The 16,024-nt window shown below is 41.5% G+C and overlaps 1 protein-coding gene across 1 annotated transcript; it reads left to right on the plus strand.

The window, feature by feature from the left end:
* Positions 1 to 1,790: 1,790 nt before the first annotated feature.
* LOC137504789 (trace amine-associated receptor 4-like) lies at positions 1,791 to 2,798 on the plus strand. Its single transcript, XM_068233380.1, has one exon. The coding sequence runs from the start codon at positions 1,791 to 1,793 to the stop codon at positions 2,796 to 2,798; it is 1,008 nt and encodes a 335-aa protein (XP_068089481.1).
* Positions 2,799 to 16,024: the final 13,226 nt, after the last annotated feature.

A 16,024-nucleotide genomic window follows, 5' to 3' on the forward strand; every position in this document is an offset into this window, starting at 1 on the left:
TTCCCTGTTCACGTCTAAAGGGTTACAGGGGAAACCTCTATGAATGAGCCCTCTTGATTTTTTTTTCTGATGTGTTCTCCGCCCCCTTCTGCTAGTACATCGGTGCCAACTGGGTGAGTAATTAGACAGGGAGGCTCCTCCTATTGACTTTCCATCTTACCAAATGGCTGTCCGTTACATCTGACTTATTTTACTGAATGCTCCAATCTTTGTGAATTGACATTTAGGGCTGGTGCACACCAAAACCCGCTAGCAGATCCGCAAAATGCTAGCAGATTTTGAAACGCTTTTTCTTCTTTTTCTGTTGCGTATTAGCTAGCGTTTTGCGGTTTTGTCTAGCGGTTTTGGTGTAGTAGATTTCCTGTATTGTTACAGTAAAGCTGTTACTGAACAGCTACTGTAACAAAAACCGCCTGGCAAACCGCTCTGAAGTGCCGTTTTTCAGAGCGGTTTGCGTTTTTCCTATACTTAACATTGAGGCAGAAACGCATCCGCAATCCAAAAAATGCCTCACCCAGGCATTTTTCGTTTCTGCAAACGCCTCCCGCTCTGGTGTGCACCACCCCATTGAGATACATTGACCAAGCAGATCCGCAGCCGCAAGCGGATCTGAAAACGCCCAAAAAGCCGCTCGGTGTGCACCAGCCCTCACTGAGGTATTTACTGCACGAGATGGTGATTTCGTAGCCGAAGCTGGCATATGGGCTACACCAGGCGCCCTTTGTAGCTGAAGTTGGCATATATGGGTTACACCATGTGCCCTTTGTAGCCGAAGTTGGCATATGGGCTATACCAGGTGCCCTTTTTGTAGCCGAATTTGGTATATTTGGGCTACACCAGGAGCCCTTTTTTCCAGGAGCCCTTTTCAAATAGACACCTATACACAGCAAATCTAGCTGCAAACAGCTTCAATAGAATATGATTATTTCTTCCTGTGATACAATGACAACAGCCATGTTGTTTGTAAACATTACACACAGGCAAGCTTATCTGCATCTTCAGCTGTCAGCCTGTGAAAAAAATCTAACCCCCCCTCCTCCTTCCTCCTCCCCTCTGTTTCTGAAATCTCTGACTAGTATTACCTCCCCCTCCTCCTGCCCAGACTGAGCTCCCATGAGCCCTTGCTACTGTCTGAAAATACCAAGGTTCTCTGAAAAGCTGTGGGCTTGTTTAGTTTATAGGGAATTAAAGTATTAAAACTAAAACAAAAAAGTATTTGGCTATACACAAAAGAAAAGGAACACAATTATGCAATGAGTAAAAGTTAATCTCGGATCCGCTTTGTGAATTTTGAATAACTGGATTATATGCTGCTGTATGATACATGCTTTATGTTACTCTCAAAAATAACTGTTTTCTTCACACTTGTAAACATGAGCTTACTTCAGTGTATTTTATTTTCTATTCACCTGGCTGTAGGGAAATGATATTTCCACATGAGTGACTGTGTATTCACTTCCTAAGTGTGCCCTCAGAGTTCTTGTGAAGCAATATAGGTAAACAAAACAAATAGTGATAAGCTGGGTTCGCACTGCACAGATCAATAACTAATCCAGTAAAAACTGACCAGTATCATTTTTTTAACATTGAGCATATGTTTTTCACCCGTTCATTCCATTCCGTTACCTGTTGCCTCCCGCTCAGTATACCCATGTTTTTTTGTTCAATGTAAACTGGGCAGTAAATATCCTCATTATGATTTATTAACCTCAACTTTTCTTTTCCCTAGAAATCTGATTTGAATGCTGTGATAAGTAGAAGATCATGTTTGAATTCCAGAAAGGGCAAGTATGAATGTTTGCTTTGAAGGGGTAAATAACTCCTGTCCCAAGGTCATTAGGCCTCTTGTCATTGATGTTGCTATGACCATCATCATGTTTGATACTATAATCCTTACAGTTTTTGGAAATCTTTTGGTGATCATTTCAGTTTCTCACTTTAAACAGCTCCATACTCCAACCAACTTCCTTGTTTTATCTTTGGCCTTTGCAGATTCTCTGCTTGGACTAGTGGTAATGCCATACAGCATGTTGAGATCCATCTCTTCCTGCTGGTATTTTGGAGAGTTATTTTGCAAATTGCACAGCTGTATTGATATGACCTTGTGCACAGCCTCCATTTTCCATCTCTTCTTCATTTCTGTAGACCGATACTATGCCATACGTCATCCACTTCTTTACCACAAGCTAGTAACAAATCTTGTGATAGAGGTCTGTTTGCTGATTAGCTGGACCATACCAGGTATCTATTCATTTGGCCTTGTGCTTTCCAGCACTAATATGGAAGGTCTGCAGGGGGTTCTGCCTTCCGCAATTTGCCTAGGCTCATGCTCTCTTCTGTTTAATAAAATGTGGAGTATAATTTCAGCTTTGGTATCATGCTTTATCCCAGGCAGCCTCATGATTGGACTTTACATATACATCTTTTCAGTTGCAAACAAACAAGCCAAAGTCATGGAGATTCATTCTAAAAATAAAAGTAAAAAAACAAACATCAAGAATAAAATCTCAATACAAAGTGAGAGTAAAGCAGCAAGAACACTAAGTCTTGTCATGGGGGCCTTTCTACTGTCTTGGATGCCTTTTTTCATTATAATGATCATTGATCCATACCTGAATTTCTCGATATCGTTTGATATTTATAATGTTGTTCTATGGCTTGGATACTTCAATTCAGCACTCAATCCTGTTATCTATGGTTTATTTTACCCATGGTTTAAAAAATCCTTCACTGTAATACTTTCTGGTAAAATTTTCTGTACAGATTCATCTTCCATTAATGTGCTGACTAAACTGTGAGCCACTAAGGGGTAGCTGTTATTGTAATTGGTTTATATTTGGACCATTAATAAAGGGTATTATCATGCCAAACAAAAATGTAACAATTGCAGTGAAGTTAAGACGTGTGTTGTCTGTGTATGCGTGTGTGTTTCTGTGTGTGTGTGTCTAAAAATGACCCTCCTCTATCAATGCCTAACAGTGGCCCTCCCCTATCTATGCTTAAAAGGAACCCTCCCCTATCAATGCCTAACCTTACCTTATCTGTCTCACAGGAACCATCCCCTATCAATGTCGAACAGGAACCCTCCCCTATCAATGCTTAACAAGAACCCTACCCTATCAAGGCCTAACATGAAATCTCCTCTATCGGTTCCTATCAGGAACCCTCCCTTGTCTATGACTAACAGGAACACTCCCCTATCAATGCATAATGGAAATCCTCCCCTATATATGACTAACAAGAATCCTTCACAGTCAATGTCTAACAGGAACCCTCACCTATTGATGCCTGACAGGAACCCTCCCCTATCTGTGCCTAACAGGAACCCTTCCCTATCTGTGCCTAACAGGAACCCACCCCTATCTGTGCCTAACAGGAACCCTCACCTTTCAATGCATAACAAGAATCCTCTCCTATCTATGGCTAGCAAAAAAAACCTCCCCTATCTATGCCAAACAGGATCCCTCTCATTTTGATGCATAAACAAGGATCCTTCCCTATCTATGGCTAACAGGTATCCTCCCCTATCTATGCCTAACATGTACCCTCCCCTATTCACACCTAACAAGAATCCTCCCCTACCTATGCATAACAGGATTCGTAGCCCAACAAGAACCTTCCCATCTACCAATGTGCACAGAATTGTGTAATGTAGGGACAGACAATAACCAGACATCATGCCTGCATGAGTAGGCAAAGCAAGTAACATAATACGTGTATCTACAGCTCTCACAACAGCCAAACACAGAATGCAGGAAGGCTTGTTCTCTAAACACTCCCACCATGTGGTCATACCAGGTACTACATACACATAATAGAAGTTGTTGAATGGTTACATACTTGTATATTATCCAACATGCCTGAACCTGAATACACTAGCTGCAGCTTGTTTTATTGTAGCTAGTAGGGACAAGTTGAATTTTACTGAGATTTTTAGTACAGTACAATTTAACACAATAATCCAGCCCTTCCCAAACCCACTCATTAGTTAAGTGTATTTGACAAGCAGCAATAGAGCCCACATATCCCAGTAACCACCTATTATGAGATTAATCATACCACAGAAGTACCACTTCATGTTGTGGAGCTGTCCAGCACATTTTGCAAGGCCGAGTAGTCATTCCACCTTTGTCAGGTCTTATCAAATTTAGAGGGGCAGTTACGATTAAGGTAGGTGAGTTTGTGTGGCTACGTTCAGATGTTTTGACCAGTTGGAGGTGGATGGAGGAGTATCAGTGCACCACTTGTGGAAGAGTAGCAGTTGTAAAAGTCATTAGGCACAGTTGTTATTTATCAATATATGTGGGCGTAATTGTTATTTATCATAATATAGAAAGCCGTTATGCTATTTAGCGGAATGCTGCAATTGATTTGAAATGTATTGAATTCTTGTTAGTGGGGATTGGGGGTGTTAAGGATAGGCACCACTAGGGGGGTCTTAAGGTTAGGCATCACTAGCGGGGTCTTAGGGTTAGGCACCATCAGAGTGGTTTTAGAGTTAGACACAGCAAAGAAATGAACAGCGCTACTTAAAAACAGATGAGTGCTTACCTGCAAAAAAGTGCACACCCCACACTTTTTTGCAGGTAAGCACTCATCTGTTTTTAAGTAGCGCTGTTCATTTCTTTGCTATGTTTGATTGATTTATTTCTGGTCAGCTGCTCCCACTTAATAGTTTTCCTTTGGTGTATATGCAGAGCCTCTGTTTGGGTTCAAGGTGCGTTTGCAGTTTCTGGGGGGGCTCAGCGCATCTCTGAGCTGGGGCCATTCAGAGGCGGCCTGGTGATGCGCTGATCCCACTTTTTTTTAGAGTTAGACACCACCAAGAGTGTCGTAGGCACCACTAGAGAAGGGTTCTGTGTGAGAGTAAGGAGGGGTTATGTAAAGTTATAACTAGGTACAACATTATTGGTAAATTTACAGATAATGTATTAACACAATTAAACTGTTATTTACCGGTTTTGTTATCATTTTCTTTATTTATCGTTGCGCTTAAATAGTTGTCTATTGATATTGCTAGTAATATTGTTATTTAATGTCTAAATTAGTTCCCAACTTTTTCAAATGTATGCTGTGGAAGACCTCTCATTTGCCATGGAAGCACATCATTTTGACAAGATTAATTTAATGTGAGGAGAGAGAGGAGTTGACTCGATATACAGACTGAGGAGGAGTGTTTTGGGGTACACCACTATTCTTTTAACCTCTGTCATAATCCGGGCCAGCCTGGACCAGTAATTTAGGAGGATCAGACAGCTCCACAGCATGTGGAAAAAGCTCCAACATCAGTTTTACATTTTGGACAAGTGTCCAATTTGTCAGGATAATAGACATGTAGCTGCTGAGGGGAGCAGTAAAAAAGGGCGCCGGCAGCCAGTGGACGAAAAGGGCGCTGCCATTCACTCCCATAATATATATCGTTTAATGGGCGCCGAACAGGAAAAAAGGACGCGGGAGATTATCAGTGTTTTATAACTGCGCCCAGAGATTATTATTGTTTTATAACTGCGCCCATGACAAATCATGTTTACAAATATACTAAACATATCTATCGTATTTAACTAAACCGTTATTTAAAATGTTATCACTTACTGTTTGTAAAACATTATTATCCACACAATAAAGTGATCACTATGGACGGTCTTAGGGTTAGGCACCACCGTCGGAATTTAGGTTTAGGCACTACCAGGGGGTCTTAGGGTTAGGCACCACCAGGGGAGATTAAGGGTTAGGCACCACCAGGGGGGGGTCTTAGGTTTAGGCACCACCAGGAGGGGTGTTAGGGTTAGGCACCACCAGGGGGGTGGTTAGGGTTAGGCACCAGCAGGGGGGTCTTAGGTTTAGGCACCACCAGGGGGTGGTTAGGGTTAGGCACCACCAGGGGGGTGTTTAGGGTAAGGCACCATCAGGGGGTCTTAGGGTTAGGCACCACCAGGGGATCTTAGGGTTAGGGACCACCAGGGGGGTCTAAGGTTTAGGGATAGGTAAAGGGAGGGCTCTGTGTGAGAATAGTGTTAGGTTTAGTTGTAGTAAAATGTTAGTTATATTTACTAATGCTTTACTACAGTTATTTTTCATTTTTACAAACAATATTTTCAGATTGTATTACATGAAGAAACGATAAACGAAGGTTATACACAATATTATACAATTATAATGATTATACATATATTATCATTTTTTAACAAACATAATTATAAGTTTCACTTTCAAAACAGGGAAGATTATCGTATTCACAATTTGCGATTTCATAGACATTATTAACATTTTTCAATTTGTAAAACATTATTGTAAAAGAAATACAACACAATATTTTTTATAAAGGTTATTGCCACTTATCATTTACACCCCGCACCCTTTTTTCCCGACGCCCTTTTTGCACATACGCGCTGCTGAGGGGTATGGTAGACCAATTTACAGTGGAATGCAAAAGTTTGGGCAACCTTGTTAATCGTCATGATTTTCCTGTATAAATCGTTGGTTGTTACAATAAAAAATGTCAGTTAAATACTGTATATCATATAGGAGACGCACACAGTGATAGAGAAGTGAAATTAAGTTTATTGGATTTACAGAAAGTGTGCAATCATTGTTTAAACAAAATTAGGCAGGTGCATACATTTGGGCACTGTTGTCATTTTATTAATTCCAAAACCTTTAGAACTAATTTTTGGAACTCAAATTGGCTTGGCAAGCTCAGTGACCCCTGACCAACATACACAGGTGAATCCAGTTATGAGAAAGATTATTTAAGGGTGTCAATTGTAAGTTTCCCTCCTCTTTTACTTTTCTCTTAGCAACATGGGGGTCTCAAAACAACTCTCAAATAACCTGATTGACAAAGATGCTGGGGGGCTGCATCTGGCTTATACTGGGGCTCCTCTGGCTATCTACACACGGCGCAGGCAGCTACATCTGCCTAATTAATACTGGGGACTTTTGGCTATTTATATTAAGGGTCGCCTGATATTAGAAGGCAGCACTGGCTACTGCATCACAATAAAGTGCATGTGTCGGAGGGTGCAATTTAGTCTAGGTAGGGGGCTCTATCTTTTGGACATGTCAGGAGAAATTCTGCTAGTTTATTGCAGGCTTAAGTGTACATATATTAAAAATAAGTCTGATGTGAGGTATAGCATTATAAGATAAAAAAAGATGTATCTATAGTACTAATGTATATAGTACTAATGTGATCCTACTCCTTATCACACATCAGAGTGCAAATGACTTGCAGTATAAACCTACAGCAGCAGTAAACAGCAAACAGGCCATAAATGAGGGCTAATTATCCTCAGGGACCTATGATAAACTAAGGTATATCCTTTGAGGGGAAAGAAGACTTATTTAAGGCAGGCATTGTTATTTACAACAAACCTGCAACTGGAAGACTTTTCCACCAGCAGATGTGACCATATCAATGAAAAACTGGCAAAATCTACACTCAGGTATTTCTTTTTTTTACAATACATGTCCACGGTAACACACACAGACATTTCATTAAATATGCCTAAACTTCTTATTCTTTATTATTATTATTATTATTTTGAGAAAACTTTTCTGGAAAAAGCTTGAAATGTTGCGTTTTTGCTTTTTTTTTTTTTTTTTTATGAAAATCTATATTTTACCACAAAAAGCACAAAAACACAGAAAAACATTTTACAGCAAAAAAAAAAAAAATTACCACAAAAATCAATATTTTAATTGCAAAAATTCGTGAAAAACATAAAAAGTAACAAAACTTATTTTTTATGGCATTTTTGTTCGAAATTTGAATTTAACATTATTTTCATGAAAAAAATGTATGCGAAAATAGTATTGGCATTTTCGGTCATCACTGCTTAAAGAGACTCCGTAACAAAAATTGCATCCTGTTTTTATCATCCTACAAGTTCCAAAAGCTATTCTAATGTGTTCTGGCTAACTGCAGCACTTTCTACTATCACAGTCTCTGTAATAAATCAATGTATCTTTCCCCTGTCAGACTTGTCGGCCTGTGTCTGGAAGGCTGCCAAGTTCTTCAGTGTTGTGGTTCTGCTATGAACTCCCCCTTCCAGGCCTCTCTATGCACACTGCCTGTGTATTATTTAGATTAAGGCAGCTTCTCTCTTCTCTCTTATCTTTTACAAGCTGGATAAATTGTCCTCTGAGCTGGCTGGGCTTTCACATACTGAGGAATTACAAACAAGGGCAAAGCTGTTTGCAGGAAGAAAAGAGCAGCCTGAAACTTCAGTGCATGAGAACTGCAGGGGGAAAGAAACACACAAATGATCTCTTGAGATTCAAAAGGAAGGGTGTATACAGCCTGCTTGTGTATGGATGTATTTTTCTATGTGTGGACATACTGTACATCAACCTACTTCCTGTTTTGGTGGCCATTTTGTTTGTTTATAAACAAACTTTTAAAAACTGTTTTTAACCACTTTTAATGCGACGAGGAGCGGCGAAATTGTGACAGAGGGTAATAGGAGATGTCCCCTAACGCACTGGTATGTTTACCTTTGAGCGATTTTAACAATACAGATTCTCTTTAAAACATTAGTATTTGGTATAATGAGTGGGTCTGCATATTTAGGTTTATTGCAGTACACTAGTTTTAGATGATCAGTCATTGGCCCAGTGCACACCAAAAACCTCTAGCAGATCTGCAAAACGCTAGAGGTTTTTGAAGCAGATTGCAGAGCGATTCTAGGCATGTTTTCTCAACATGCCTAGCGTTTTTTTTATTTATTTTAACAAAAACGCCTGGAAAACCACTCTGATCTACCGTTTTTCAGAGCGGTTTTCCACTTTCCTATACTTTAACATTGAGGCAGAAACGCTTCAGAAATCTAAAAAATGCTGCAGCCCCCGAGGTGGCATTTGTGGAAAAAAACGTCCCGCTCTGGTGTGCACCATCCCATTCACTTTTATTAGCCAAGCGGTTTCCCCCCTGCAAGCGTTTTAAAAAAAAACACTCCAGAACCACTCTGGTGTGCACCAGCCCATAGACAATACATGGACATGGATTTATTTGGCTCTATCCACCAGTGAAACAAAAAAAATCTGTATTTTTGTTTAAAAGAAAAAATACAATGTCAATGCATTAAATAATTGTCTTATATATATATATATTTTCTGGTTGAACTCGAAGGATGGATGTCTTTTTTCAACTCAAATAACTAAATGTAATTATTTTGTCTCACCTTAATTGATTGTTGGTTATTTGTTTATTTCTTTGCATTAACCTATAGATGCTAAAATAATTTAAGACATTTGCTATTTCTGCTCATAGATGTTTTTAAATTATTGTCTGTTTTTCAGAAAACTTCATTTGAAGATGTTCATATGATGTTCATATGATTGTGAATGATCCAGGGAGGGGGCAGGATGAGGATGTATGGATAACTAACACAAATAAAAAGTTATAAAAATGGCGAAGGCAAGGCTACACCTAAAGAGGATATGAATGCTGTTTAAACAATGACTGAACATCCTGCACCTCTAATACTTTTCACTATAGACCTTGAACAAGCAAGCATCAGTTGTTTGACCAAAGTATGAATGGATATGCCAAATGCTTTTCAGGTGTGTGATTCAGACACTACTGCAACCAAAAAGATCAGCAGGACTGCCAGGCAACTGGTAATGTTTAAAAAGGAAATACATATGGCGGCCTCCATATCCCTTTCAGTTCAGGAATACTTTAAGGGTTTGGCTGGTAGTTCCACTGTTGATTATAATTAAAAGGCTGGCTTGCTTTTTTTCTGTTGTTAAAGCACCCTCCCTGTCTCATGATGCTATTGGCAGCAGGAGCAAATTTACATTGCATTTTCATGTCCTCTTTATAACATTTATTTCATAATCAATATTTCCCAGTAAAAATGTAATCTTCTATTATGTGTTCCATATACAACTTGCATACAGTATCTGTATTCAGTTTGCAGTTTGTAAGAAATATTAAGATAGGCCAATATTGCACGTTTCTAAATGAAGATATTTGTATAAGAAAAATGCATATATATTCAGTGTAAAATGTTAAATTAATTTGAGTTTTAACTGAAAGTGCTCCTCATATACTGTATATACTCACGTATAAGCTGATTTTTCAACACAAAAAAAAAATGTGCTGAAAAGTCCCCCTGGCTTATACACAAGTCACCTGGCTGTGCTCCTCACTGTGTCTGTGCCAACATACCCTTGAGTGCAGCAGTGTGCTGGTTGCCCAGTCCCTGATGTGTGAAGCATCGCAGGCACAGCTAGAGATGGCCCGAACGGTTCGCTGGCGAACAGTTCCCGGCGAACTTCCGGGGTTCGCGAACCGCAAACTTTTCCGGAATAGTGCACCATTAGGGTCAACTTTGACCCTTTACATCACAGTCAGCAGGCACATTGTAGCCAATCAGGTTTCAAGGTGTTAGACCCCTAAAAACACCTTTTCCATCACTCTTGTGGCCAGCATAAGTGTTTTTAGTTTTCAAAGTTCGCCTCCCCATTGAAGTCTATTGTGGTTAGTGAAAGTTCGCGTTCGCGGATCGCGAACCAAAAATCGGAAGTTCGAGCCATCTCTAGACACAGCCTCTCTGATTTCACTCTCTCTCACCTCTCGCTCCCCCGCACTGCAGTTGTAAACAACCACTTGAATTTTCATTGCTACATCAGCCGGCAGCAAGGCTGTGCTGTTATGGTTATGTGCCGGGACGTGTTGTGTGACATGCCTGCAGCTCAGTACCATGTTGGAAGCACTGGTAGTGAGCTGCAGGCACAGCCATATGCAGCTCTGAGCATAATCACAGTATTCAGCTGCCTGTCACACAATATATGTCCCAGCACATAACAGTACAGCCTTGCTGCGAGGGATGTAGCAATGAAGAAACAAGTGGACGTTTACCAGCTGCGGGGAGAGGGATCGGAGAAGAGAAAGTGAAACCTACACGAAGAGCGGCATAACTATCTTCTAGAATACATCTCTTTATGTGCTTTGCTGTCTTCCGCCCATGTGCAGTAGGACATATGGTATTGCACACCCCAATTCCCAACTTACCATTACTTAACAACTAAGAATAAAGACAAACACAAAACTTGGAGAAAGGCCATGACGGTTTATTGGAGAAACCAGAAGACCAATTTTATTAACTTGAAACCTCATAAATTCGATAAACACACACTTTAATTATTAATCATTAAAGAGACTCTGAAGCGAGTCTAAATTTACTTTTTTAACAGGCAGTCATGTAAATCAGTATAATCCCTGCTAAAATGCCGCTATCCCGTGGCAAAATGAGGGGTCTTTACCCCCCAAACCCCCTGCAAAATCCAGTTTCTTGGTCGTGGATTTTGCTGCTCATGGAGGCAGTGCTTTGAGATGTAGCTTTGCCTCCATGCGCATCAAATGCCGCACGGATCTCCGCCTCTCCCCGCCCCTCTCTGTGAAGGCAGATTGAGAAGGGCGGGGAGAGGCGGCGATTAGCGAGGATTGACGCCCTGAGAGGCAGAGCTACAGGGCTTAGCTCTGCCTCTTCAGGAAGCGCTCCCCCGAGCTTACAGAGGGGATTTGGGGGGTAAAGACCCTGCGTTTTGCTGTGGGATAGCGGAGTTTTAGCAGGGATCATACTGATTAACATGACTGCCTGTTAACCTCCCCGGCGGTAAGCCCGTGCTGAGCACGGGCTAAGCCGCCGCGGAGGATTGCTCAGGCCCTGTTGGGCCGATTTGTACACTTTTTTTTATTGCACGCAGCTAGCACTTTGCTAGCTGCTTGCATACCTCTATCGCCGCCGCTCACCACCAATTTGCTGCTACCCGCCACGTTAGAGGGCCCCCCCCCCCAGACCCCGTGTGCAGCCTGGCCAATCAGTGTCAGGCAGCGCTGTGGGGTGGATCGGGACTCCCTCTGACGTCATGACGTCATCCCGATTGTCGCCACAGGGGAAGCCAAACAGGAAATCCCATTCTGAACAGGATTTCCTGTTTGCGCTGATCACCGGAGGCGATCGGAGGGGGTGAGGGCTATCATGTAGCTAGCGCTAGGCTAGTTACATGATTGGAAAAAAAATTAAAGTTCTGCGCTGCCCCCTGGCGGTTTTAATGGACTGCCAGGGAGGTTAAAAAAGTAAATTTAGACTCGCTTCAGAGTCTCTTTAACCACAGAATACAACTGACCTATCCAGATGTCCGCTCACCAGATAACATTACCCAAATTAACTTTAGTCCCCAATAACTGACCAGCAACAGACAATCATCACGAGCGTCGTCATGGTGACAGTGGAAGCCTAGCAGGAGATCCCGTTCTGAACGGAATCTCCTGCTTGCGCTGATCGCTGGAGGTGAACGGAGGGGGTGGGGGGATGCCGCTTCACAGCGGCGATCATGTAGCTAGCGCTAGGTTAGCTACATGATTTAAAAAAAAACATTTAAAAGTGTTGCGCCCCCTCCTGGGCGATGTAATTGTATCGCCCAGAGGTTTAAAGTGCTAGTGCAATATTAACCCTATAGCAGTGATCTCCCTGTCATGCTTGACACCTATCGTGGGCATTTCATGATTAACAGCAATCAGAAAATGTGTAGCATGCAGCATTTTCTTACAATTCAAGGGCGATCACAATACAGTGCTTATAAAAGTGCTGATCGTGATCCTCGGGAATCGCAAGTATTTACAGTATATTTACTGTGCTAATCCCAGGTAAATCACCTCCACAAAACAGTAGCACTAAGCGCTACCATTTTGTGACTTTAAGTGTGGATGGGCCCTTACTGATTGGTCCTTTGTTTGTTTGTTTGTCTAATTAGAGTCATTCAGGAGACTCACAAGTAAATGTATTTTTAAGCTTGCTTAATTGATTTTGTCCAGCTTGGTTTCTGCAGAAAAGTCAGTTACATTGTTGAACATTTCTGATGCAAAGTTCTGATGGGCACTGAAAATTAGCAGGCGTGGGTACAAATCCGGGGGATATGGGGAGGACGGCTGCGTCACGCTGGGGGTCAGCTGCATGACATGACGCTCATACATGCTTTAAATAATTGTTGTCTGATATGCTCATTAATGATTGTTTGGGGCAGCAGTTTAAGAAAAAGTGATGTACAGACACTGTACTCCCCTTCATGTTTGGAAGCCAGTGCTGTGTGTGCATCTTGTTATTTATACTAAGTATCGGTAGGCATCATACTGAAGAGGGGGCTTATAAGCAAGTCAATCACTTTTTTCCTGGTTTCTGAGGGAAAAGGGGGTGCCTCTGCTTATACGCGAGTATATATACGGTGGTACTGAACGTATACAAGCTTACAGAACATAATATCAGATGCCTTTACATTTCATTATGAAAGAGATCATCTGATAGGCTTTGAATGCTAAAATAGCATCCTCATTATTTTCAAGTGGAGTCCTCTCAGAACTCTTTCTATATTTTAGTTGATTACCATCAGCTATATTTTCTACAGGCGCCAGAGGAAAATTATTTAATTCTTACGGACTATAGCAAGTATGATGACGCATTTGGTTATAAACCCCAGCTCCAGCTAAAACATTTATATTAGTTTTGGATGTTTCCTCCCTAGCTAGTAATAAGTCACCAGGCCCGGATGGGTTTCCAGTAGAGGTTTATAAGAGATACCTTGATTCTCTTGCCCCACTATTATTGGACATGCTGCAATCAACCACTGAAAGTGGGATGCTGCCTCTGTCGTTCTATGATGCTACTATTATACTTTTAGCTAAACCTGGTAAGGACCCGCTTGAATGTTCATCCTATCACCCCATATCGCTTTTAAATAGTGATTATAAAATATTAGCTAAACTTTTGGCTAACGGAATTCAAAAAGTAATTCTTACTCTAAATTATCCGGATCAAACCAGGTTTATGTCTGGGAAATCAACATCTATAAATATCAGGAAAACCCTTGTGCACATGCAAATTGACCATGATAATGTGGGAGATAGAGCACTACTAGCATTAGACACTGTGCGTGCATTTGATACGATAGATAGGCCACTTCTATGGGAAGCCCTGGGGAAATATGGCTTTAGTAACACATTTATTGGATGGATTAAGACTATATATGCCAGTCCGCAGGCTAAGCTCCTAGTGAATAGTTACACTACGGCATCCTTTAAATTGCAAAGAGGTACCCGGCAGGGATGCCCCCTTTCTCCATATCTTTTTGCTCTTTCAATAGAGCTGCTGGCTGAACAAATCAGGGCAAATGGTGATATCCGTGGGCTGGGCATCAATAGTCTGGTGGACAAATTGGCACTGTACGCCGACGACATTATAGTCTATCTCCAAGATACCCATGTTCTGCCTCTCCAGTCTAAGCACTACAATGTGATCTCTGTAACTCACGGTTGTGTTGAGATATGTGTAATCGCAGCCTTAGGTAGATTGGCGGACAGTGACTCGATCCAAACGACACCTTGAAGATCGTGAAGAAGTTTATTCAAACTGTGCAGATCATACACCGATGAACAAATGGATAGGTCAAAAAATCATAGTGTGAGCAGCTAGCAGAAGCATGTAGCTGAGATGCAGGGTTGAAGCTAGAATGAGCTAGAATGAGCAGTGGGGGAGGAGACAAGGAGATCAGAGGACGGTAAGGAAAGAGAGAGGAGACACACTTGAAAAAGGCAAACTATGCATGTGTAACATGACACTCCCCGTCGAAATCTATGATTTCTAATAACAATAGTAACTTAAGTTCAAGTTCAAATAATAGTTATTTTCCTGCTTGGAACACCTGCAACAAGAGAAACAGGAAAAAAGGCAATAGGAAAACATTACTACAATACTTGTAGAAGTACTTTTTCAAGTGTAGACATGGACTTCAGAGGGGATGGCAGCAACAGCACCAATCCTTCTTACCTCCCTTTAACACAGTTGCTTTGAAGGTCTGTCTTCAGAGGGGAATGCAGCAACAGAACCAATCCTTCTTACCTCCCTTTGTACTATGAAGTCAGAGTTAGGAGTCTTTCTGTTTTGACAGATGCAGTACCAGTTCATTTATGGGTCGGAAGTAATGTCTTGCAGAACCTTCTTTCATTACTTTGACTTATGCTTTCCGCACTTTGCCATCATTACTTGGAACAGTCTTTGTAACAAGACCGATAGGCCAATTGTTACGATGGGCGTCTTTTTCCTTGAGGAGAACAACGTCCCCGATTTGCAGGTCGGGTTTACTGACTCGCCATTTTCTGCGACCTTGAGGGTTGCAAAGGTACTCCATCTTCCAACGGCTCCAAAATGCATTAGCAAGATGCTAAACCCTTTTCCATTGGTATTTGTAAACATTGGTACAATCAAAGGCCTGAGGTGGAATATTATCTACTCCAATCTTTTGAGTTAAAAGAGTGGCTGGAGTTAGCAACACTGGAGACTCTGGGTCAGAGGAAACGGGAACAAGAGGTCTCGCATTGATTATGGCAGACACCTCGGCAAGGAAAGTGATCTAGACTTCATGTGTGAGATGAGAAGATTTGTGGTCCAGCAACATAGAGTCCAGGTTTTTCTCGAAATCCCAATCATGCGTTCCCAATAGCCTCCCATATGGGAAGAATGAGGCGGGTTGAATTCCCATTTACACTTGTTGGTATTGAAAAAGTTCTCTATCTTCTCTGCTCCAGTAAAATTTGTCCCGCAGTCAGATCTGAGTAACTTAACAGGCCCACGAATGGAAACAAATCTTCCGAAGGCGTTAATGAAGCAAGAAGAGTCCATTGATTCTATAACTTCAATGTGCACGGCACTAATGCTCAAACAGGTGAATAGCACAGCCCAACGTTTATTATTAACAACTCCGCCACGAGTCTTACTTGTAACTATGCTCCAGGGGCCAAAGACGTCAATACCGACATTGGTGAAGGGTGGTTCGGTACTCAATCTGTCTGTTGGAAGCTCTGCCATCTGTTGATTGAGATGCTTTCCTCTTAGTCTTTGGCACTTGACACACTTATGCAGTATGGAGGATATACATCTTTTCATCCCGATTATCCAGAAACCAGCAGCCCTCACTGCTCCTTCTGTGAAGTGCCGGCCTTGGTGTTGAACTTGCTCGTGGT

Source organism: Hyperolius riggenbachi, chromosome 4 (genome assembly GCF_040937935.1).
Source record: "Hyperolius riggenbachi isolate aHypRig1 chromosome 4, aHypRig1.pri, whole genome shotgun sequence".
In the NCBI taxonomy this organism is placed as follows: Eukaryota; Metazoa; Chordata; class Amphibia; order Anura; family Hyperoliidae; genus Hyperolius; species Hyperolius riggenbachi.